This window comes from Phyllopteryx taeniolatus, chromosome 16, assembly GCF_024500385.1.
Source record: "Phyllopteryx taeniolatus isolate TA_2022b chromosome 16, UOR_Ptae_1.2, whole genome shotgun sequence".
Classification (NCBI taxonomy): Eukaryota; Metazoa; Chordata; class Actinopteri; order Syngnathiformes; family Syngnathidae; genus Phyllopteryx; species Phyllopteryx taeniolatus.
The window spans coordinates 17184356-17207844 of NC_084517.1; the positions used below are offsets into that span (position 1 = coordinate 17184356).

Here is a 23489-nt window from a genome sequence, read left to right on the forward strand (position 1 = left end):
GAGAAGAAGGCTGCATGTAGTTTTTTTTTTTTTTTACCTTGGATATTGTTTTATGTAGTGTGCTGCTTTTATGAAATCATTGAACTGCTGCAGCAAAGTCAATTTTATTTCTCCATGTAACAAAAATATTTTGAACTCTGAAAAAGAGGCATTTGGTTCAAGCTTACTTTCAAAGAAATGAGTCAATGTCTATTTGGGTCATCCTATTCATAAAAAAATATTAGTTTGCATTGGTCACGAAAAGTGTATTCTGTATGTTGAAATAATAATGTAAAACGTGTAACTAATTTAGTGAAATGTTCAAAATGTGGTATATTTAGAAGAATACACAGTTATGTCTTGAGGTGCAAAAGTAATTGTTTTAAAATAATAATTTACCCCCCAACATATTTGAAATATTTTGGGGTATTTTATAGATTTTCAGACCTCCAAAGCTGTCAAAAAGGATTGCCTTTAAAACATTTCATGCATAACAAATTACTATACTGGACAATGTGTGTTATGATGATGCTGTTTTGTGTCAAAAATCAAGTAGAAAATACAGTAAAGCACATACAGTCATCATTTATTGTGGGAGGAGAAGTAACTACAATAGGCTGCCAAAATGATTTATCCAAAACACAATTCCAAATAAAAAAAAGAAGATATTTTATACAGTTTTTCAGCACTACAAAGCTGTAAAGGATATCCTTTAAACATCTGTTGTGTATCAAATTATTGAACAATGTGTATTACGATAATGTTCTTCTTTGTGTCAAATAAAGTGGTAAATTTAGCAGAACAAAATCAGTTATCATTTGTTGAGGTGGTGGTGAATTGTAATAGAGTGGTAATATAATAATTCATCCCCCAAAAAAGATTACACATATTTTTTACAAATATTTTATCAATTTTATTCATGGCTTCAAAGTTCTGAAACACTGCCTTTAAACATTTGATGCATATCAGATGACTGAACATTGTTTTTTTTTTTAAACAACGATGTTCTGTTTTGTTTCAAAAATAAAGTGGAAAATTTAGTAGAACACACCGAGTTCTCATTTATTAAGGTGGTAAAAAAAACAACTGCAATAATATTGTTTATATATTTTATACAGTTTTCTCAGGCCTGCATAGCTGTAAAAGATAACCTTTTAAACATTTGATGCTTCGCCAATGACTGAACAACTTACTAGTCTACCTCCAAAGTCAGGTGCAACCAATAAAACTTTAAATATAAAACAGTCACTGTGCATGGCGTCAGCAAATATGTTTTTTTTTTTTTTTTTTTTTTTGCAATAGCACCACAGAAGGCAACCGATCAAGGCCAAGAGGAAAAGTGGAGGCTTCGAACAATATGAGCATATCAAGCTGAAGTTTGAATTATTAACAATATACTCTTGTTTTACTCAGCATATTCTAACATAAGTAGAATGGTAGAATGTAGCCATAAGCCTAACAGCTCTTGACTCTTTTAGATAATTGACATACTTCCTGTAGAGCAGCCTTTTCATTTGAACACATACAGAATTTTTTGAGGTACGACAGTATTCAATTTCTTTTACCTTTGAAAACATCTGTAATTCATATTCCCAGATCAGCTTTAACATGTTATTTAAACACACTGCTTAATTATTTAAACACAGCTCAGTCTTCAGTCAGAAAATCGCAAACCATGGAATTAGGCATTATTTATTGAGTTGCTGTATGTATTTATTGTTATTAATGGTGTATTTAATTATTATTCATACAATTATAAAAAAAAAACTATGCACAGTACAATAATAACACTAATAGATCATCCACAATTAATTATAATAATACTATAATGATAATCATAACGAACAATCATTATTATCATATTTCTTCATAGACATACAAATATTAATTTATTATTGTATTAATGTGTTTTATACTAAAATTGAATTGTTATTTAATTGATCATTGTTTTAATATTTTCACATTAGAATTAAATTGTTATTTTCTCTATTCCCTAATTTGTCATAGTTTAACTGCACTTGAGTTCTGGAAGGTTCTGGCGTTGTATCTCACTACCGTGTGCACGTGTCCCTAATGTTGTGGCCTGTGGGTGCATATCTCCTCTGTTACCTTTCATAGTGAGCGTGATGGATTTGGAAACACCCCAAAATGTTGAAGGCAGTGCAATTGTAAACCCCAACGTTGGTCGACGTGGCTCCAGTGATCACAAGAGGGTTGTGGCGCCCCCTGGTGGTCCTCACGTTTGGTGCGCGGGGGATGGAATTCCACAAAATGTTTGGAGCAGGGTTGCCATCACAACTGCAGACTAAAGTCACATTTTCCCCAAGGTCATACTCAAAGGAGTCTTCGGTCACCATCAGAGTCGGTTCATCTGAGGAGGAAAGTTACATATTTGGACAAACATGGAAAAACATAATTTGCTATAATTTATTTTTATTTTTGGACATGGATAATGATGACTCACGCAAAACATTCCGAGAGCGTGTGTGTGTGGCTGTTCCGTGTCTGTTGGTGGCCGTGATCATGTATTCCCCGGTGCTATTCCTTGTCAAGATTTGACTATATTTACGACGTTGTGTTCACATTTTGTACTGTACGCAGCAAAACCAATGGCTGACCAGGCCACGCACGAAGACTAGTCTCCGAACCCCCACACTCTGCGACATTTAAACCGTTTTTTGGCCGTGTCGCTCGATGTGTGGTGGGCCTTACATGACTGTGTTACAACAGAAAGTGATAGTTACTGCGAGTTACTTCCAACAGTGCTTGGAGAATACCACGACACGCGCAAGAGAAGATGCTGAAGGAGGATAGGCTGGTATTGCTACTGCTGAAGCAAAATCTCGATGAATCTCGAGGTCCATTGTGAGACACGATCAGGCTACTGTTATATGATATTTAATAATATATTATATGTTACATAATATGATGTTATAAGCAAGAAAGCCATCCATATCACAGAAGAGGAAGAAATCAGAATCCTGTAGCTTAGAATCCGCAACAACTGGAGAAGCAAAGGTCAACTTTATCCAACATATGTACCCCCAAAATGGTCATGCAATACGTTGAAACATGCACATGTCATCATTTGCAAAGCCCAGCAATAACCAAGCTAGCGTCCATTGTTATAAACTGTAATCTATAAACTATCTGTCAGAGTAATTTTGAGCTATTTGTCTTATTTAGTCAGAGAGATTTGTGTCTCGGGCATAGTCACATGACTGTTCCACCAAAAAAGGGCACTCACACAGAAGTAACGTTTTAGGAGTGATTCACGCAAGGAAACAACGGCGTTGTTGTAGAGAAGACACAGAACACTCCTGGCCTCACATTCAGTCTACACTATGTTGACCTTACGCATTATGATGAAGAATAGCAATGTCATGCGCTGTTTCTGTGTCTGCTGAAAAATGTCCACATTTCAGCCTACAAGAATCCATATTGGGGTTTTCCATGTTATCTCTGCCTGGTGAGCCTATTGTGCTAGTTCATGTGTGTAAACAAAGACAATTAATTTAAGACAATTTCTTGTGGTTGAATTTGCCATTATTATTTATTTTTTTTTCTTTTAATTTATGTTATTTTATAACGATTTAATTCATGTTTGCTAGTTAAAGTGATATTGTTGGGAAATATCTGCAGTTGCGCATTCCCTATTTTGTATATATGTGTGTTTGACGTTCACGCTGTGATTAAAAAAAATAATAAATCAATCGTAACTCACCAGATCTGTACTTGAGTAGTTCTTTAAAAAGAAAACTGAGTGCTTACAGTGCTTATTGATACTTAAGTAATTATTTAGAAGCCTACTATTTACTTTTACTTGAGTCATTATTATTTTCAAGTAACAGTACTCTTACTTGAGTACAATTTTTGGCTACAGTTCTCTACCCACCTCTGGCAAGGACACGTTCCATTTTTGTGCATTTCGGAGCGGGGGGGGGGGGGGGACTGTCAAGTGAGAAATGTATTTTCTCTCATTGGCACCGTCAACCGCCAGTGTTTGCTTATTGCATAAACCACTTTGAAACATGGAAGAGCGCCTTCATATTCCTCCATCCATTTTCTACAGTGTATCGCTTGTCCTCATGAGGGTGGCGGGTGAGCTAAATCCTATACCAACTGACTTTTGGCAAGAGAAGTCAGTTGGTATAGTGCTAAAGGGCAAACTGGCATTGGACAAACAGCGTGTTAATCAGTGCACGGTGAGGAGAGTAGCAACAGGTGATGGCCAATACTGGTTCATACTTAGTTAAAGTCCCCCAAAACAGAACAAACAAAAATGTATTGTAAATTTGACACATCACAGATTCAATGGTGTCTTAATTTGGTCGTCACTGAGGTAACTGGATTTGATAACCGAACCCTTCATCTTCCAGGTTACCTTGACGTCCTTAACTGGAGCCACATTGATGATGTCACACTGTATTTTTGTTTTACCGTTCCTAAAAGGTAAAGATCCAGTATGTAATAGCAGCTCGACTTACTGAACACAGTTATTTGAAGAGTTTTGTTACATTCATAAGATGCATTATGCTGATTCAGTTTTATTTGGCAATGCATTTTCAGGTTCCAGTCTGAAACATGAACGCTCACGTGCAAAGAACTACATTCCCTTTCCGCTTTCGTAGTGTTCCCATTCGCATCAAACAAGTATATCCCGTCATGGTTCTCGACACTGCTGTAACATGAGACAGTGACACGCCAGCAGTATTCAGTACCGTCCTCGACATCATTGTTACTCACCATGTAATATAGCCCAAAGGAGGAGAGGCATAAACATCCCAAGCGACATCCTTCCAGGTAATAAAAACGTGAAGGCAAAATGAAGATTTTCACGAGGTTGAGTTGATGGACATCTTCAGGACTACTAGCTTGTCCTGGATTAGATGAGGCTCCTTGGGGATTCTCCTTATAGTAATGACTCGGCTGGCTTCAGTTGCACAAGGCCACGCTTAGCGAGTCGACACCCTCCTTCACAGGAAACCTTAAAGCAGATGCGAGCTGTGAGGCAACCGACAATGACTCATGGCCTCTTTTAAAAATAAAGCAACCTTTTCAGCATTTTTAGGTCTTTTTATTGAATTGTACCAAACAGAAAACAATAAAAAATACAAGGCAGGGTCATGACATTAAGTTATCGGTGAATGTGACTGGAGGACCTCTAAAGCAGCAAAAAGAGAGGAAGGATTGTGCAACGCCGTACAAGGCACGGACACGCATTCCCTCCCACGGTTGTGATGCAAACACACTATATGGGCTTGAGCATCATGAGGACCCGCTTGAGTGAGTAGGAGCCTCCGTGGAATTCCGCCCAGTAGACGCCGTCTTGATAACGGCTGCGATAGTGCCCGCCCCGATACCACACGCCATTCAGGTTGGAGTGGGCGCACATGTGATACCACCAGCCTCCTTTCTGGTAGTGGGCACAGTTACCTGTAACAACAACATGAAACTAATAAACCCTCAACGAAGTAAGGAACGTGATAGGGATGTGAACCTGTGTAGCCGTCTTTGTCGCGATCCAGAGTGGTGAAGGCCTTGTTGTTGTGCCACGATAGCGAGTCGCCCGCGTTGCCGCGATACTGTCCTACCCGCAGTCGGTACCCGTCGCTCTCCGACTCTAGCCGGAAGCTGTCGTACTCTGCGAACACCTGCCGACCCTGCCAGTCGTCCAGAACCACACGCAGCTTGTATTTGGTTTGTTTGGCCAGCCAGTAGAGGTGCTCCAGGCCCAGCCAGTACTCGCCATCCAGGTTCCCAAAGCCTTGCTGTAATACATTGCACGGACCAATTTGGTTGTTCATGTTGAATTTCATCATGTTAACGTAAACAAGTTATGTGGCATCAAGCAGCAAAGGGCGGGATAAACTGGGTTGCTGCCCAAACTGGCTGCCACACAAATCAAAAGTAAACAGCAAGAGAGATAAGTTTACTGCTCCGAGCTATGTGCTGACTGTGTGCCCACTCGTGTGTGTGTGTGTGTGTGTGTGTGTGTGTTTGTGTGTGCGTGTGTTGGCACAATGCATGTCCCGCTGATGATCCCTTAAACTGCACCTAAGTCTGAGAAATGCTGCTGGTGTTACATCTTATAAGTTGAAGTGTTTTGTGCATATCGATATCTTAAATTATGAGGACTGTACGTGGTCATATTAGCGGTTGGTTTCACATGATTACTGCACTGCGTCAGTGCTTCACGAATACAGAAGGCTATAGGATTAACAAAAATATGTACTGTAGGGTAATAATAATTGTGCCCACCCCATGAAATGTATGTGCCCTCCTTATGGCTGACGTCTGGCGACGGGTCTGAGTATATTATAAATAATACAATTAATCACGAGAAACATACGGTAGATTTATGGAAAGTGAATTGAGTGAGGTTCTCCAGGTGGTGAAGTTTCCATATAAATCACTCTGCATCCTTGGAACTTCTGAGAACGATTTGTCTTCAATGTAACATTTAGTTTGGTAAAGACTACCTTGTGCATTTAAATGTGAAAGGTTTTAGCTCTGAGCCTCAGGCCTTCCATTTTTCCCGCAATTAACCATTAAGGCAACTTTTACAGGTTGTAAAATCACCTTATACTGCTCCCAGGTCCTGAAGAAATTGACGGAACCGTCCTGCCTCCTCTGGATGACCGTCCAGCCTCCCTGAGCTTGATTTTGTTCACACCAGGCCTGCAGGAGTCGATTGGCGCTCTGCAAGCGCAGCAGGTAGATGCCGCTGGTCGTCTCGCCGGAGTCCAGCACTTGTTGGCAGTCCCGCCACGGCCCTGAGTCGCATGGAACACGTAAGCGGGCACAGTCCTTTGTTGTTCAATGTCAAAATTGACTTTTCAGTTAAGAATGAGGAAAGAGCGATAAGATTTCGGTATGAGGGAATGCGCGGGCATATCCACAAAGCCACGTCTCCTACACTAATACATAACGATCATTCCAAGGTAAATTCCAGGCCAGTATGTTAGTAGTTATGACCATCTGAAATGTTCTGCTTGCTAATTTTAAACATTCTGATAAGGGGTGCACGCTGCTATTTGACATTGTTTTGGCATTCCCAGAGAGATAAGACTCCCTCCCAAGGAGGTCAATGACTCCATCGGCCTTTGCTGCTCGTGCAAGCATTGAAATACATTATGGTATGCAGACAAAAACATTGAGACAATCAACCAATAAGGGGTTTAAGTAGGCTTAGTTATTCATTATTCATCTTAGGGAGACATTTTGGACAATTGTATGCTTCTAGCTTGGTAGAATCGGTTGGGGGAGGCCCTTTTCTGTTCCTAGTGTGCAAAGCAAGGTCCACGAAGTACAACAGAGATAGCGAGCCAGCTCTCCCCATTCAGGTGCAAAAAGGCTACCAGACACACTCCAAAGAAGAGCGGAAACTGGTAGGCGAACACCCAATTTTCTTCCAATTTTACCTCCCCTGTGTTCCAATGCTATGGCAGTACAGCATATACAGTTTATAAAACAGTGTCCAACTATAAGATTGTAGATACCTGGGGTCTTGGTGACAGGGAAGCTAATGACAGGCTGGGCCGTCAGAGGACTGGCGGTGGTGCTGGGAATCAGAAGCGCTCCCAAAGGGTTGTCTTGCTGCAGAGCATTTTGGTCCCTTTGAAGATCGTTGCTGATTTCAGAGCTGTCATTAAGGAGAGCGCCGGAGCGGCTTTTTGGCGGTTCCATCTGCACCTGTACAGGGAAAAAACATAAAACTCGCCGGACACAACGTACAGCCATACGGAGGAATTTGATATGACACAACGTTTTTAAAAAATGCTCAGGTCTGATTGTGTACTTAATATGATGACAGTGCACCTTCTTACCGGGTCAGACTGGGAGGCCTCCTTACATTGGCATTGCTTCTCCAGCCGGGCAATCAGTTGACTTTGGGAGCTCATCATTGACGTAAGCGCACCGTATTTTTTCTCCAGCTCCCTGAAGTTGCTGGCCACCTGTAGCGCCTGATGGAATTTCACAGCTCGCATTAGACGCAAGCGTTTCACGAGAAAATGGAAAAACTGGGACCAGGAAGTGGTTGTACAGTAAAGGGGAAAGGGACTGAGCAATATCGCTAATAGCGTAAAATGTGAACAATTGACACCCCCCAAAATGATCAGAATTGCCTGTATTAATAGATGAAACCAAAAATATAATCCCAAAACACTTTAATATCATTTCAAACTGTACTTTACATGGCATACAAGTGGTATAATTAGAGTAAAACTAGCCTACATAAAATTAAAATAGCCTATAATGACGCTCTGACATTATTACTCAGTAAACTTTGGTGGAGTAGTCCAAATGAAATGTTTGTGAGTGCAAAAGTCAACACTTTACAGGCTGTTTTAAGAAATCTAATGTATAAATGTATCTGCCTGAGACATGGTCCTCTCAATATCCGTTCAGAACTAAGACCACACGATATCACTCCCAGTTCTGGAGACATTGGCACAGCTTTGGTTGGTTGGTTGGTACAACGATCTACTGCCTTGACACCAATTACTACTTTCCTACTAGCCAGGGCTTTGGTGCCATCTTGTGTTACAGAAAGAGCACAAAATAAACATGAACCGTTGAGTTTTTGGGCACATAGCTGAGGATGGGTTCTACAGAAAAAAAACAACTGTGAATAAGCAAGGATTGACTAAACTCACATGCGTTGTCGCGTTAAGCAGGAGGTTCTCCACCCTGCGTTGCTCCAATGCCTGGTCCTTCTTGTGGATGACCTCGTGCAGCAGCTGGCTGTAGAGCTGGGCGATGCGGGAGTTCATGCCGTTGCTCTCCTTGCGCAGGATTCTCATCTCCGTAACGAAGCTGCCCTCCTGCTCCAACAGGGTCTGCAGGCTCTCCAGCTGCTCCTGCTGGCGCTTCAGCTCCGCCCGCAACGCAGCCACCTCCGACTGGTTGGCGGCAGTGCTGGCGGCCTTCGTGTCCAAGCACAGCGCTCCGGATAGTTTCTGCTGGGGAACGATGAACGTATAGGAGCAACGGCCCGCTTTGACGTCCGAGGAACTTGGCGGATGTTTCTCCGTGGTCTCTCTAATGGATCTCAGGCCATTGACTTGTAGCGGGTCCAGACTTAACGCCAAGAGAAGACTCAGTCCTATTACTGGTGCATACTCCATCTTTTGAGAAGACAGAACAATGATTAGGATATTTATAATTAAATGTATTTATATTTAATGCAGAACAACACTGAGTCAAATACGAAGTTCACATTGAACAGTACAGCCGATTTCATGTTCCTGTTCCTGCACTCTTCTCCATCACTGCGTCAAACAGCCTATTTGATTTGTGTCACGTATGAATCCAGCCTTCGCGTACATCACCTTACTTGCTGTTCCTGTCCAATCGTGTGACTCAAATCTTCCACACAAGTGTAAATCCAGTAATAGTGTGTGAGTGTCACATGACCACCTCCATCTAAGGGGCACATCGCCGTCAGCCACTTGTGCTGACCACATGTTTCCTTACAAATTGACATAAAACAACAGTGGCAGAAATGTACTGACCAGTCAACAGTGCAGGCGCAAACACAAGGCGTCCAGAATCAACACACACCTCCATGTCGCAGGCAGCTGGACGCATTGTCACAACAAGCACCGTCAACGTCGTAAACACAACAATCGTAAAATCTCGACACCCTCTCAACACAAAAAGTCTTCTCGAGAGGGGTTCGCGTGTGAATCTGAAGCTTTACTTTCAAAAGGAAAATATTTTAAATTCACTGTACTAGTGGTATCTTTAAGTCGGGTAGTTTAAAATATATCCATCCATCCATTTTCCATAGCGCTTATCCTCACTAGGGTCACGGGTGTGCTGGAGCCTATCCCAGCTAACTTTGGGCGAGAGGCGGGGTACACCCTGAACTGGTCACCAGCCACAATGCAGTCGAAACCTAATCTACTCTGTTAAATTGAACATATATAAAACCACATTTAAAAAAAAACATATAAAAAGTAATCTAATCCCAATTAAAAACAATGCCAAATATAATAAAAATGTTTGTTTCTCTGTATGATGTGTCATTATTTCATGTTAAATAGTCATATGTTATGTTATCGTATGTTAATGAGACACTTCCTTTTTAGTACACTAAAGTCAGCTGTGTAACATTGAAATTTCAAAAATTTAGTGTAATAAAAATACTCTTTGCAGGGTAAATATTTTCTGCCATGCAATAAACGTGATAGCTATTCTATCAGCATCAGACTAATTAAAAACTTACTGTGGCCGTTGCTTCTTCAGAATTCAATTGGCCGAATCAAGACAATCCTCCTGAAAATTTCCTGACGTTCTCCGTGAATTTAGAGCATATGATCCTGAGGAAAATGTGGATAGATGGGGAGTGGGAGAAGATTAACACTGGGCAGCTCGTCCTGCAGCCCCTTGTTTGTGTGCAGGGGTCATGGCCTGTACAGGATGTTGAATGAGGGAGAGGGCTAATTACAAAGTATGTATGTGTGCAAAATCACGCCTCCCAGCTGCATGCTCACTGGAGGAGTTCTGGGATGCGTCTCCTCCCTCAACATCAACCTGAAAGGCTGAAACACACTCCATTTCCCTTGATACAACAGATTTGTTTTGTGGTTCAATGCACAATGATATGTAACGTATTTACAACAGGCTATTGTTGTACAGATTTGTTGAGGAATTTAACAAAAAGTAAATTAGTTCAGTAGTACAGCTACTACCGCTAATACTGCTACTACTACTAATAATAAAAATCATCATCATCACAACGTGTCATAATTGTAAACTGTAGTACGAATTAACTAAATGTATTGATTGCAAAGTCCGTAACTGATTATCAGTGAGAGGCCATAAATTTACTGAGGAATCAATTAAGTTAATGTTTTTTTGTAAATAGAAAGGAGTATTTAAAAAATATATAATTGACACTTACTATTAATTATATCGCTAACGCCCCCTTTCTAGTTTGTTAAATATATCTCCTTGTGTATATAATGTATTTTTTAAATAATAATACGCCTTTAAATTTTTATTATGACAATAATTAATGGCAAAATCAACAGACCACGGTACCACTTAACATTTTTTTAAACATTTTTAACTGAAATTTGTAATGCGTTTAAACCTTGCCACATGGTTCTACATGCATAATAATCGACGATTGTAACACACATTGTATTATTTCGACTGCAAAACGTCAGCGCGCTGGCACAATTACCTTAGGTGTAGCTGGGAACAACAGTGTAAGTGCAAATGGAAACACGGACATATTAGCGTGTGGCACACAGAGGAACCACGTGGATGGAGTGGCGATGTAAACCTCGGTAGCGTTCTAGGAATTGTCGGTTTAAAAAATAGTCGCTATACATTTTGTATATTAAAAAAGTGAAAGAAGTTATTTTGTCGCAAACTGTACGTTTCGCTTCATCATGGGCAAGTCGAAGGTAAGTAGCTATCCTCCTTGCCATGTGCTAGCATGTTAGCTCTAGAGCTGGCCGAAAGTAAACTGAGATAAAGGTTATATTTTTATACCAAGCAAGACTTATTTATTAACATGCATTCTAAATGTTTGGTTCTTTTTATTATAATAGTGTTGATGGTAAAACAATTTACGAGGTCTGTCTGGCCTAAAAGCATTAATTGTATACTATAAAGTAAGTAAAAGAGGATTATTACGTAACAATGCCTCTTTGCCATTTGCTTGATTTTTAGACCAAAAATCAGAAGAAGTCCCGAGCAGAGGCCAACCATGTGGCCCAGGAGACGTACCGATCCGTCCCCCACTCGTTCGTCTTCCATCGGGGTCAGGTGGGGAAAAACGTGGCTCAGCTCATCACAGATGTCAGGAGAGTCATGGAGCCCTACACTGCAGAGCATTTAAAGGTGTAATTTAATGGGTTCCTATCATTGGTGGTCTCTCATTTGCATTGTCAAATAATAACATAAAATTAATATCATCTGTACCAGGTCAGGAAAAAGAATGTGCTGAAAGACTTTGTAGCCGTAGCAGGACCAATAGGAGTGACACACTTCATGATCTTCGGCAAGACGCCCGCCGGTGTTACTATGGTGAGAGAACACAAAAGAAAGCGTACTTGGTGTTAAGGAGAAAAGGACAGAATGGACTGATTGGTCCATTGAAAGATTGGTCCTCTGCATGCTAACATTTTTTTAAAAATCATATACAGAGGCTGGCAAGACTCCCCAAAGGGCCGACGCTCTACTTCAAAGTGCTCAAGGTAAATACTGTATGTGCTCTAAACATAAAAAATGCATATGGACAGGTGCAAGTGATGACACTTTTTTTCTACTTGATTTCCAAGTGATGTTTTTCAAAGTAAACGCACTGATGCACTCGACTGTTCGGTTTTTAATTCATTTTATATTTGAGCTGGTATAAAGAGCCGATTGTCCTCTTTGCAGTACACTCTGATGAAAGACGTGGTCTCGTCTCTAAAGAAGCACCGGATGCACGGGAAGCAGTTCACGCACCACCCGCTGCTCATCCTCAACAACTTTGGATCCAACGGCATGCACATCAAACTGATGGCCACCATGTTCCAGAACATGTTCCCCTCCATTAATGTGCACAAGGTATTCTGAGAGCCACATCAGTGAGTTCACGTTTCATGGAAGAAGTGTCTGAACAGGCTAGTGCCAGCTCAAAAACCCAGTTTGCTTGCACCGACTGTTTCAGATCTTTCCTTTTGTGTCTGTTCGGACTTGCTGACTAATATGATGAAAGTATAGTCTTCTGAGTTTCACTTTGAAGATTTTTCAAAAGTAAACGCTTTCTGATTGCTCTGCTCAGCACTCATTTAATGTGCTGGTTTGAAGTGGAGTTCTGATGAGTTGTCTCCCCCCTGCCCGCAAGGTGCTCCTCAACACTATCAAGAGGTGCGTGTTGCTCAACTACAGCCCGGAGACCCAGGAAATCGAGTTCCGGCATTAGTAAGTCTCTTAACAAACTTGACTACCTTATTTCCTCACACCATTTAAAGCCACACACAGTCTTAAGTTACAGATATATTATAGTGTACTACGAGAGGATGGTGACCCTAAGTGGACAACATTAATACCTGAAGCCCACATGTTCATTTTGTTGTTCAATAAATCCAAATACAATTTTATTTGATTGTTATATTTAATTCTTAACATAGTTGCTGCCCTATTGTATAGTGGCATTTGAATAACGCCTCTGTATTAACAACACTGACTGAAAAGGGGGCTGGGGGGACTGACACAACAGATTGTCCTGGAAAATAAGGTTTAAGACTTTACTCATTTTCATTTAACAATACATTGTTTTTTTTACATTAACAATACATTGTGTGTCAAAATTAAACATTTTAAAATAAATCCCCTCATCCACTGGATGGGGAAATATGATGCATCTAAAGTAAATATATGTTTTGCTTACAAATATAGGTTGTTGTCCAATGAAAAGCACCATCTTTTCCCCCCTCCAAAGCACAACAAAAACTCACCATTTGGAGACTCATGCTTTTCATTGGACAGTGACAAATGTTGTGTGTGTGGCCCAGATGATGACAAACTGCGGACTTGACTGCTCAGTGATGTATGTTCAAAGTAAACGCACTGATGGGCCCCACCGCGATCCAAGAGACATTTTTCTGACTGTTTCAAAATCGGAAATGTCAAACTGTCCTGGTTGTCGTACCTTGAAGCAGCCTGAAGGTGGTCCCGGTGGGCATGAGCCGCGGTGTCAAGAAGCTGATGCAGGAGAGGTTCCCCAACATGAGCAAATTTGAGGACATCAGTGAGCTGATGATGAAGTAAGGGGAACACAATTCTCTCAGGTTTCTTTCAACGATATACATGAGATAACTCCAACCATAGAAAAGGAAAAGGTTTGTTTGCTTGTGTTGTATCTGAGCCATTTGATGCACCTTCCCAGAGGGGCGAAACTTTCGGAAAGCGAAGCAGAACAGGACGGCGAGCACAACATCACCGAGCTGCCGCAGGTGTATTCGGGCCGAGGCAACATGGCGTCCGAGCAGAGCGCCATCCGTTTGACGGAGGTATGCTCATGCGCATCGACTGGGTTTTCGTGTTTTTAAAACTGAAAGTGTTTCTCATCTGGAGCTCTTTGTGCGCAGATCGGGCCTCGAATGACTCTGCAGCTGACCAAGATACAAGATGGCATGGCGGGGGGGAACGTCATGTATCACGCCACCAGTAAGTGCGCTCGGCTGTCTTGGCCCATCTGCTCGTTTTGGTGCAAAGGATGACGCAGTCTCGATGAAATCTGTGATTTCTCTACAAGTAAACGCTTACTGATGCACTTGAAGCTATTTCATGTGGATGTGGAGCCAAGGGAACATACTTATTTAAAGCTAACTCTCCTCGTAGTCTCAAAAACGGAGGAGGACATCCAGGAGATCCTACAGAGGAAAGAGGCCCAGATGAAGGCCAAAGCGGAACGCCGGAAGAAGCAGGAGAAGAACGTCGCTCAGAAGAAAAAGCAAAAGGAGGAACACAAGTACGTTATGTCCCGCTTGCCAATTTTTTAAATATGTGAGACCCCACACATAATGAAAAAAATGGGGTGAATTTGTACTGCTTATCATGTCTTATACTTAAGGTGAGCAACGTGGTACAACACTCACAATGATATCTCCAACAATCGTAAGTCTTCTCTCCCAAATCAGATGTATGGTGTCGTACCTAGACCACCTGAGAGGCAACTTAGTGCCAATAGGCATCTAGACTGCCCCCCAAAAAAGGGCGAGCTCAATGCCAACATACAATGGGAAACGTCATAGGAACACAGTGTAGCAATTAGCATCTATAACCATCTGAACACAGAATGGTGCAGCTACACATCTAGACAGATAATATTACGATACTCGGTGATCTATCCTTTATCCTCTGCAGAAAAAAACTGTTAAGGTGAAACTAAACTCAACTTTTTTTATTTTGTTCGGCAAAAATACGTTGTATGTGCCAACACTAGTCCAAACACAGTATTCTGATTGATATTGTTTTCCTGGAACACAAAATAAGCAGGGCGGTACGGTGGACGACCGGTTAGAGCGTCTGCCACACAGTTCCGAGGACCGGGGTTCAATCCCCGGCCCCACCTGTGTGGAGTTTGCATGTTCTCCCCGTGCCTGCGTGGGTTTTCTACGGCCACTCCGGTTTCCTCCCACATCCCAAAAACATGCATGGTAGGTTAATTGAAGTCTCTAAATTGCCCCTAGGTGTGAATGCGAGTGTGAATGGTTGTTTGTTAATGTAGAATTTTGTGTGCCCTGCGATTGGCTGGCAACCAGTTCAAGGTGTACCCCGCCTCCTGCCCAATGATAGCTGGGATGGGCTCCAGCACTCCCGCGATCCTTGTGAGGATAAGTGGCTCGGAAAATGGATGGGATGGACAAAATAAACAGATGAATTCGTCAATTCTCATCCATCTCAAAGGCCCGCCATATTTGGCAGTATCCCCCTCTACTGTCGACCAAAATTGACATCACAACTGCTTTCCCGCTTGCGTTGCGAAAGTCATGTGACCAAACCCAGAAAACAGGTAGCAGGCTCCCTGTGTATGCCGCAATAACTGGCATTACTACAGGTTAATGACATAGTTTGAACTAATTTTTTTGCAAGTTTGGGTTTATTCCCCTATTGCGTTTATTCCACAAACGCAATAGCAATCAGAATACTGGGTTTAGACTAATGGTGGCACATACAATGTATTGTAGGGGGGGGGGGTGGGGGGGGGGAAGTTTAGTTACCCTTTAACATGTCTACACCACAGGATAGTTTAGTTAATCAGGATCAAATTGGGCCTGTGCTGATTTGGGAATATGTTCAAATCTGGCCCAATTTTAAAAAGATATTGCCTCCAAACAGGAAGAAGAGCCTAGCAGGCATCAAAAGGAAAGCAGATGATAAGGACAAGGACAACGAGGTGGAGGATCCAGGCGTGCAGGACGGTGGAGCGGGGGCGGCCGTGGAGTCAGATGACGAGGCCGAGTACTACAGGCAGGCTGTGGGAGAGGAGCCGGATGAAGGTTAGGATCCATACACCAAAACAAGTGCTCTCTTTTAAGTCAGTCCTTTTGACCAAACCCTTCTTCTTTAGATATGTTCCTCAAGAAGAGGAGAAGCAAAGATGGACCTCGAGGGCCTGCCAAAAAGATGAGGAAACTCAATGGCAATAAAACATCTGGCCAAGATAAAGGTGCAAAAAGAAGTGTCCCAGGAGGGCGGTACAAGGATAAACAGGAAAAGAAATTTGGCAACCAAGAGAAGAAACCATTTGGGAAGAAACAGTCGCCTGGAGGAAAGCCATTCCGAAAGAAAACCAGCGACAGGGAAAATAGGTTTGGGGGCAAGAAGAAATTTGAAGGCAAGAGAACTTTCTCCGGAAAGATAAATAAAGGCAAAGCGTTCCAGTCCAAGAGCAAGAAGAGCAAAGGGGTCTTCAACAAGAAAAGTGGCGGGGGAGCAAAGCAAGGCTTCAAACACAAGAAGGGAAAAGGCTGAGCGCTTTGATTGTTGATAGACATTGACTGTTTGCTGGAAAACTGCAAAGGCGGAGGGACAACTTTATTGCAATGTCACTGTACAATTATGGAAATGCTCATTTCTAATAAATTGCTGAAGAAAAATGTATTAACTTAATTTGGGTCACTTGTAATGTAGGGTGTTGACCTGGTGATAAGTAGGTAAGTAATGCATCCAAATTTGTTTTAATTCAAATCTAGTGTATTTTTTTTTAAGTACAGTACAAAGCATACTACTCACTAATATGGAGAAGTATATAGTTTAAAATATGGCATCTTAGTGACGGACTATAGCTTTAAGCCGTACCGACGATGCTTGACAATTTTATTGTGAAATAGACTTCGACATCTGCGTTGCTTTTATTCCGAATTTCTAGCACCGGAAGTGATGTCAACGTCATGGCACGTATTCTAGCACTGTTCCGGTCTTTGCCGTCCTGAAGCTAAGCTAGGCGACCACTCGGGATGCCGTCGATCGACTACGACGAGTGAGTGTTTTACATTAAAAACGTCCACTTTCTTCCTTTTTTAATTTTTTAACCCAACAACATTTTTCAATCTCTCTATTAGCTCCAAGCCCAGCTGGGCCGACCAAGTCGAAGAAGAAGTAGACGAAGGTAAAACACACTCACTAGCGTCGTCGTAACTCGGTACCTTGCGGACGGATGAGGCCAGCTAGGCGGCTTGCGAGTCCACGTGTTTAACCCGGAGCTTTACGTGTACTCATATTTTTGTTTTAGGAGCTTTGTGTCTGTCGCCAATAAACATGAAAGTTGCACAATTGATGGACGTAGACAAGGAAAAAGGGTCGACCGTCGACATACGTTTTAGCTTGTGACGTAAGTGACTGTTGGGAGGAAGCTAGCCGGTTAGCATTTAGTTTCACTCTGTAGTGTCCCTCGGTCCAAGCGTTTTGGCTTAAAAATAAAATTCACATATTCCGATTTTCGATTTGAATTCATTGTCTTTTTCGCTTATATATGTAAAAAAAGAAGCTATGAACAATGACTTTAGAACCAAGTTTTGTTCTCCTGAAAGCTGTGAAACCAAACAAGCTGTTTTTTTTTTTTTTTACCCAGTCATTAACTCAGAAATATTAATAATAGTAATTATATTTAAAATTATTTTTTTACAATGTGTAAATCAGTGCTTCCTCTTGAAAAAAGTCCCTTTTGTTCCAACATGTAAACAAGGTCCCTCATGAATTAACATCTAAAAGGTTCAATAATATAGAGGTGCAACAATTAATCGAAAGCCAATTGATTATCAAAATAATTGACAGCTATTTTGATAATAGATTAATCATTTAGAGGCCTTGTTTGATTTAACATTGTCAATCCTTGCAATTTCAGCTTCTCAACAGTATTCTTATATTTTGTAGTAAATTTGTTATTAATCAAAACAAGACATTTGGAAAATAGTGTTTTGGGCGTGCTTATGGCTGACAAAAAGCGTTTGTTGTTTTAAAGAGACACTAATTGTCATACATACTGTAGACAATATTTTGCCATGGGGTGGGAAAGGAGACTATTTTTGCCATGTTTCAGAAAATCACAAATAGGTGAGTTTTTCCATGAATAACAGGATAGGTTCCAAAAAAATCTGCAAGTAGGTGAATTGGGAACTGCAAATATGCGGCGGGTCCAATGTAGTTGGGTGCCGTATCATTTTAGAATAATCTGCCAGATTGAAGGCACTCATATTTGTCTTTTTGACAGGAACGCTTCCACCCCTCAAAGAAACCATCAAAGGAAACATCAAAACTATTACAGAGTACAAAATCGACGACGATGGAAAGAAGTTGAAGGTACTTTGGACTTGTTTTTCAGCATCGCTAAGTAAAAAGCGACATTAATTTCATTTTTCTGTAGATTGTGCGGACGTTCAAGATTGAGACCAGGAAAGCCTCCAAAGCTGTGGCAAGGAGGAAGGTGGGATTTTAAAAGGCTTGAGTTGAGTACAAAATGACGCACGAATGATGTGCAAAAAGTTTCCCTGTCTCCTCCAGAACTGGAAGAAATTCGGCAACTCCGAGTTTGACGCCGCGGGCCCGAATGTGGCCACCACCACCGTCAGCGACGATGTCTTCATGACGTTCATCTCCAGCAAAGAGGTGAGGGTCGCTCTCGCTCTGAGGAAACGCCGCACGATGCGTCTGACGCGCACCACCACCTACTTTCCTCCAGGATCTGAACTCCCAAGACCAGGATGAGGACCCCATGAACAAGCTGAAGGGGCAGAAGATCGTGTCTTGTCGTATCTGTAAAGGCGACCACTGGACCACCCGCTGTCCCTACAAGGACACGCTGGGCCCCATGCAGAAGGAGCTGGCCGAGCAGCTCGGCCTCTCCACCACCGACAAGGACAAGCCCGCCGGCTCAGGTACCACGAGGGGGCATGGCGATCGGGTTGCAAATGGGTGGAACATTTTCATAGGAAGTTAGAACATTTTTGTTATCCCCCTGCAAGTGGTCAATGAGTGCACTTTCAATCATCATTTATACATGAGCTTTCAATGGCTACAACTCGCACAGAGTCACTCGACGGAGGGGGGGTTAAAAGCAAGCCAGTTCTACTCTCTCATTTGCTGACACCCACGTCACTCACCGGGCCAGGTCCTCCTTTTATAGCCACATGCTCAGTCACAGATAATGCAGTAGAATGTGAGGATGGCAACCCCTAAATGGACAAAAATAATACCTGCACCTCACATGCACATCTTACTCAAAGAATCCATAATCCATTTTTATGATATTAATCCCTGTGATCATTGACAGAACCCTCGATTCTAAAAAATCTTTGACAGCTGCAGACCTCCATGCAAAATCATACAAATAACATTAAGACAAATTTGAAATATTTATTGAAGAAAAACATGAATGTAGAGTTAAATATTGCCTCCCACCACCCCAGACCCAACACATTTGAAAATGAACAAAAATGCCCCACCCTCTCAATCAAAAAATATTAGTCAGTACAACAAACGTTCATGCTTACATTGTGACGAATAAGAGACGAGGTAAATGTCACATGGTTTTTTTGTATTGTATTTGTCAAATTCAATTATAGTGAAATGTGTAATAATTATGTAATTTTGTATGTCCTCCATTTTGTCAAATCAGCCGAACCAGAGCCCGTGCAGCCTGCACAGAGCAAGACTGGCAAGTACGTGCCCCCCAGCCTGAGGGACGGTGGCACGCGCAGAGGCGAGTCCATGCAGCCCAACCGCAGAGGTGAGATCAAGAATTTCATTTCAAAAAGATTCATGGTGGATGCTGCTTCTAAATAAACCCAAACGTCTGTAGCTGACGACAACGCCACCATCCGCGTGACCAACCTGTCCGAGGACACCCGCGAGACTGACCTGCAGGAGCTCTTCAGACCCTTCGGCTCCATCTCCAGAATCTATCTGGCCAAAGACAAGAACACTGGGCAGTCCAAGGTGAGCCGTCACACGGTCAGTTTGTACTCGCGGCAGAACACAAAAACTAAATCAAACGTGTCCATGCGTCGCAGGGCTTCGCGTTCATCAGTTTCCACCGTCGCGAGGACGCGGCTAGAGCCATCGCGGGCGTGTCAGGATTCGGATACGATCATCTTATTCTCAATGTTGAATGGGCCAAGTAAGTCAACACTGCTCAAAATGTCCAGGATTCAAACACTGAAACTGACTTGACCACTTTTTCTTTTTGCAGACCATCAAACAACTGAGAACTTCGGAATATTCCATCACAAGGCCACATTTTATTGCTGTGCTAAAATATGGCTGTTACCTTAATAAAGAGAATTAATTAATTTCATCACTTGTCATTCTTTTCTTTAAAGGATAAAGTATACTTGTTTTATTTCCCAGGTGTCTATCACATACATTAGTCAAAATACATCAAGGATCAAGCATTATAGGACACTTCACTTCCTTTCTTGCCTTGCTGAAGTTAGATTTGATATCTGCACTTAGATTGATTATCCCAATCTCCAGTTTGAGAGCGCTACAATTTGATTTCGACTAGTCATGATTCCAGTTACAGATGTCTTCATTTGGATTTCGCCTAGTCAGAACTTGATTTTGGATAGCCCAAAATGGACATGTAGATACCTTGAATTGAGGTGAATTAGAGATATCTTGAACTGGAATTATGACTAGTCAATCAAACTGTAGATCTCTCAAGCTGGAGTTGAGAGATAGCTACAGTTCCGTTGCAGATATCTGTAATTCACATAGCGGATATCTGCAACTGAATTGGAGATATCTGTAATGACAAACCCCGTACACAATGAATGGCAACATGGCAATATCTGAAATGCTCATTGTTGATTGGAGGAATCACAATAGGGATATCCCTAATGCTCTTTTTGACTAGGCGAAATTGAATTACAGATATATTCAACACATATCCAGTCTATTCATTAAATGTTAAGGCTTGCCATAAATTGAGTTTAAGGAAGCTGTGCGTCTGAGACAAGGGAGGTCTCGACATACGACGTTTTTAACGGTAGGCCGTGAACTAGTTTGTTTAGCTGCGCAAGAATACGTGAGTTGTGACGTCACGTGGCACAAGGAGACAGTTAGCACCGGATTACGGTTTTCCATTTGCATGTTTATTTTTTTCCCCCATTAAAAATAAATATTTACTATTCGACACACGGCGCTTTTATTCTGAATTTCTAAGACCGGAAGTGTGTCATAATCGGGGCAAGTGTTCGCGCGGTGTTTCAATCTTTGCAGCCTTGAAACTGAGCAGCTGACACGCCGTCCATTGAATATGACGAATGAGTGTTTTCCACTAGAAACCTCAACTTTTTATTTTTTTTTAAAACCCAGTAACGTTTAAATCTCTCCCTTAGCTCCAAGTCAAAGAGTAAGTAGATGAAGAAAGTAAAACACACTCACGAGCGTCGTCGTAACTCGGTGCCTTGACGGGCGGCTTGCGCGTTCACGTGTTTGACCCGGAGTTTTAAGTATATTCTTTTTTTTTTGTCTTAGGAGATTTATGAATGTCACTAATAAACAAAGTTGAACAATTGACGCAAGTAGACGAGAAAAAAAGGGTGGACCGTCGACGTTTTAGGTTGTGAGGTAAGCTACTGTTGGGAGGAGGCTAGCCGTTTAGCATTTAGTTTAGACCAAGCGTTTTGGCTTGAAAATAAAATTCATAAAATCCTACTTTTTATTTTAATCGATTGTTCTTTTCGCACATATGAAAAAAAAACGCTAGTAACAATGACATTATTAGAACCAAGTTTTGCTCTAATGAAAATTTTGAAACTAAACAAGCTTTGCTCCCCTTAACACAGAAATATTTTCTTTACAGTATCAATCAGTGCTTTCTCTGGGGGGGGAAAGTTTCTTTTGCTCAAACATGTATGTAAACGGTCCGCAGTTTAGAAAAAAGGTTAAATAATGTAGAGCTGCAACATATAAACATTCGACAACTAATCGATTATCAAAAATAATTGACAATTTTGACAATAGATTAATCGTTTAGAGGCCTTGTTTGACTTTTAGCCTCTCAATAGTAAATATTCTTAGATTTGGGAAGCAGATTGATTGTGTTTAATCAAAATAAGACAGTTGGAAACATCTGCTTTTACTTTGGAAAACAACGACGGACACTTTATTTAACCATTTTATGACATGTTCAGGGCTTTTCACACTGCACTTGCTCAGTGTGAAAGGCGTAATGTGCAGCGACAATGGTGATGGCGTGTGGCCATCCCATATTTGGAAGTGGAGCCGCTGAGTGGACCTCAACTCTGCAATGTTTGTCATTGTTGGAAAAGAAAGCCCTAACTTTGCTTTTTTTTTTTTAGAAGGAGGTGACACAGCAGCAAAAAAAAAAAAAAAAGCAAATGGGAATATCCCATACTAATTTCACGGCAGCATTCCGGAGATTAAATTTGTTCGTGAGCATTCTAGTTCAAGGAAGAGTACTTCAAGGCGTATTTCAGGCTGAGCGAGGATCTTTCAAAAGGAGTTTAAAAGCCTCCCGCAGAGACATCTTGGTGGAGGTAACAGTGCAGGATGGGTCTGATAAGCACATCTTCCTACTGTCCTCAGGATCTGTACGCCCAAGACCAGACTGAGGACCCAAAAAAGAAGAGCGAAATGTCACATGGTTTGTTGTGGTGTATTTAGCAAATTCAATCAAAGATAGTGAAATCATGTGAAATATATTTGTAAAATGTCCTAGTTTTTTTTGTCAAATCAAGACGAACCAGAGCGCGTGCAGCCGGCGCAGAGAAAGACTGACAAGTACGTGCCCCCCTGGCTGAGGGATGGTGGCACGCGCAGAGGAGAGTCCATGCAGCCCAACCGCAGAGGTGAGATCAAGAATTTCATTTAAAAAAGATTCATGGTGGATGCTGCTTCTAAATAAACCCAAACGTCTGTAGCTGACGACAACGCCACCATCCGCGTGACCAACCTGTCCGAGGACACCCGTGAGACTGACCTGCAGGAGCTCTTCAGACCCTTCGGCTCCATCTCCAGAATCTATCTGGCCAAAGACAAGAACACTGGGCAGTCCAAGGTGAGCCGTCACACGGTCAGTTTGTACTCGCGGCAGAACACAAAAACTAAACCAAACGTGTCCATGCGTCGCAGGGCTTCGCGTTCATCCGTTTCCACCGTCGTGAAGATGCGGCCAGAGCCATCGCAGGCGTGTCAGGATTCGGATACGATCATCCTGTTCTCAACGTTGAATGGGCAAAGTAAGTCAACACTGCTCACAATGTCCAGGATTCAAACACTGAAACTGACTTGACCACTTTTTCTTTTTGCAGACCATCAAACAAATGAACTTTTTACCACATTTTATCACCGTGCTAAAATATGGCTGTTACCTTAATAAAAGAGAATTTCATCACTTTGCTTATTCTTTTCTTTCAAAGGAGAAATTATGCTTGTTTTATTGCCCAGGTGTCTAACATGTCTATCACACACATTAGTCAAACTACATCAAGCATTATAGCACACGTTACACATTTCTTGCCTTGAAGTTA

General features: G+C 41.7%; 4 protein-coding genes across 6 annotated transcripts; 3 read left to right on the forward strand and 1 right to left on the reverse strand.

The window, feature by feature from the left end:
* Positions 1 to 554: 554 nt before the first annotated feature.
* Positions 555 to 11069, reverse strand: angptl6 (angiopoietin-like 6). Its single transcript, XM_061749413.1, has 9 exons — positions 10436 to 11069; positions 10214 to 10307; positions 8640 to 9110; positions 7809 to 7946; positions 7482 to 7674; positions 6562 to 6755; positions 5480 to 5750; positions 4726 to 5415; positions 555 to 2350 (listed from the first exon to the last, which is right to left on the reverse strand). Exons 3-8 carry the CDS (start codon positions 9108 to 9110, stop codon positions 5231 to 5233), a joined length of 1452 nt encoding a protein of 483 aa, XP_061605397.1. The 5' UTR covers positions 10214 to 10307; positions 10436 to 11069; the 3' UTR covers positions 555 to 2350; positions 4726 to 5230.
* Positions 11070 to 11234: 165 nt separating this feature from the next.
* ppan (peter pan homolog) lies at positions 11235 to 16596 on the forward strand. Of its 2 annotated transcripts, none has more exons than XM_061749411.1 (12): positions 11235 to 11402; positions 11671 to 11841; positions 11926 to 12027; positions 12147 to 12197; positions 12382 to 12552; positions 12833 to 12909; positions 13647 to 13754; positions 13877 to 14000; positions 14079 to 14157; positions 14332 to 14461; positions 15832 to 15992; positions 16064 to 16596. In XM_061749411.1, exons 1-12 carry the CDS (start codon positions 11388 to 11390, stop codon positions 16465 to 16467), a joined length of 1593 nt encoding a protein of 530 aa, XP_061605395.1. In that variant the 5' UTR covers positions 11235 to 11387; the 3' UTR covers positions 16468 to 16596. The 2 variants fall into 2 exon arrangements, with proteins under 2 accessions (XP_061605395.1, XP_061605396.1); XM_061749412.1 differs by having other exon boundaries at positions 13650 to 13754.
* A 267-nt stretch (positions 16597 to 16863) lies between these two features.
* Positions 16864 to 20287, forward strand: LOC133466073 (eukaryotic translation initiation factor 3 subunit G). Its single transcript, XM_061749414.1, has 10 exons — positions 16864 to 16975; positions 17058 to 17104; positions 18206 to 18294; positions 18359 to 18418; positions 18496 to 18600; positions 18674 to 18869; positions 19610 to 19720; positions 19793 to 19929; positions 20004 to 20110; positions 20183 to 20287. The coding sequence occupies exons 1-10, from the start codon at positions 16953 to 16955 to the stop codon at positions 20196 to 20198; spliced, it is 891 nt and encodes a 296-aa protein (XP_061605398.1). The 5' UTR covers positions 16864 to 16952; the 3' UTR covers positions 20199 to 20287.
* An 847-nt stretch (positions 20288 to 21134) lies between these two features.
* Positions 21135 to 23353, forward strand: LOC133465899 (eukaryotic translation initiation factor 3 subunit G-like). Of its 2 annotated transcripts, XM_061749065.1 has the most exons (7): positions 21135 to 21346; positions 21472 to 21564; positions 22546 to 22603; positions 22698 to 22808; positions 22881 to 23017; positions 23092 to 23198; positions 23271 to 23353. In XM_061749065.1, the coding sequence occupies exons 3-7, from the start codon at positions 22594 to 22596 to the stop codon at positions 23284 to 23286; spliced, it is 381 nt and encodes a 126-aa protein (XP_061605049.1). In that variant the 5' UTR covers positions 21135 to 21346; positions 21472 to 21564; positions 22546 to 22593; the 3' UTR covers positions 23287 to 23353. The 2 variants fall into 2 exon arrangements, with proteins under 2 accessions (XP_061605049.1, XP_061605048.1); XM_061749064.1 differs by lacking the exon at positions 21472 to 21564 and having other exon boundaries at positions 21148 to 21346.
* The last annotated feature ends 136 nt before the right edge of the window (positions 23354 to 23489 follow it).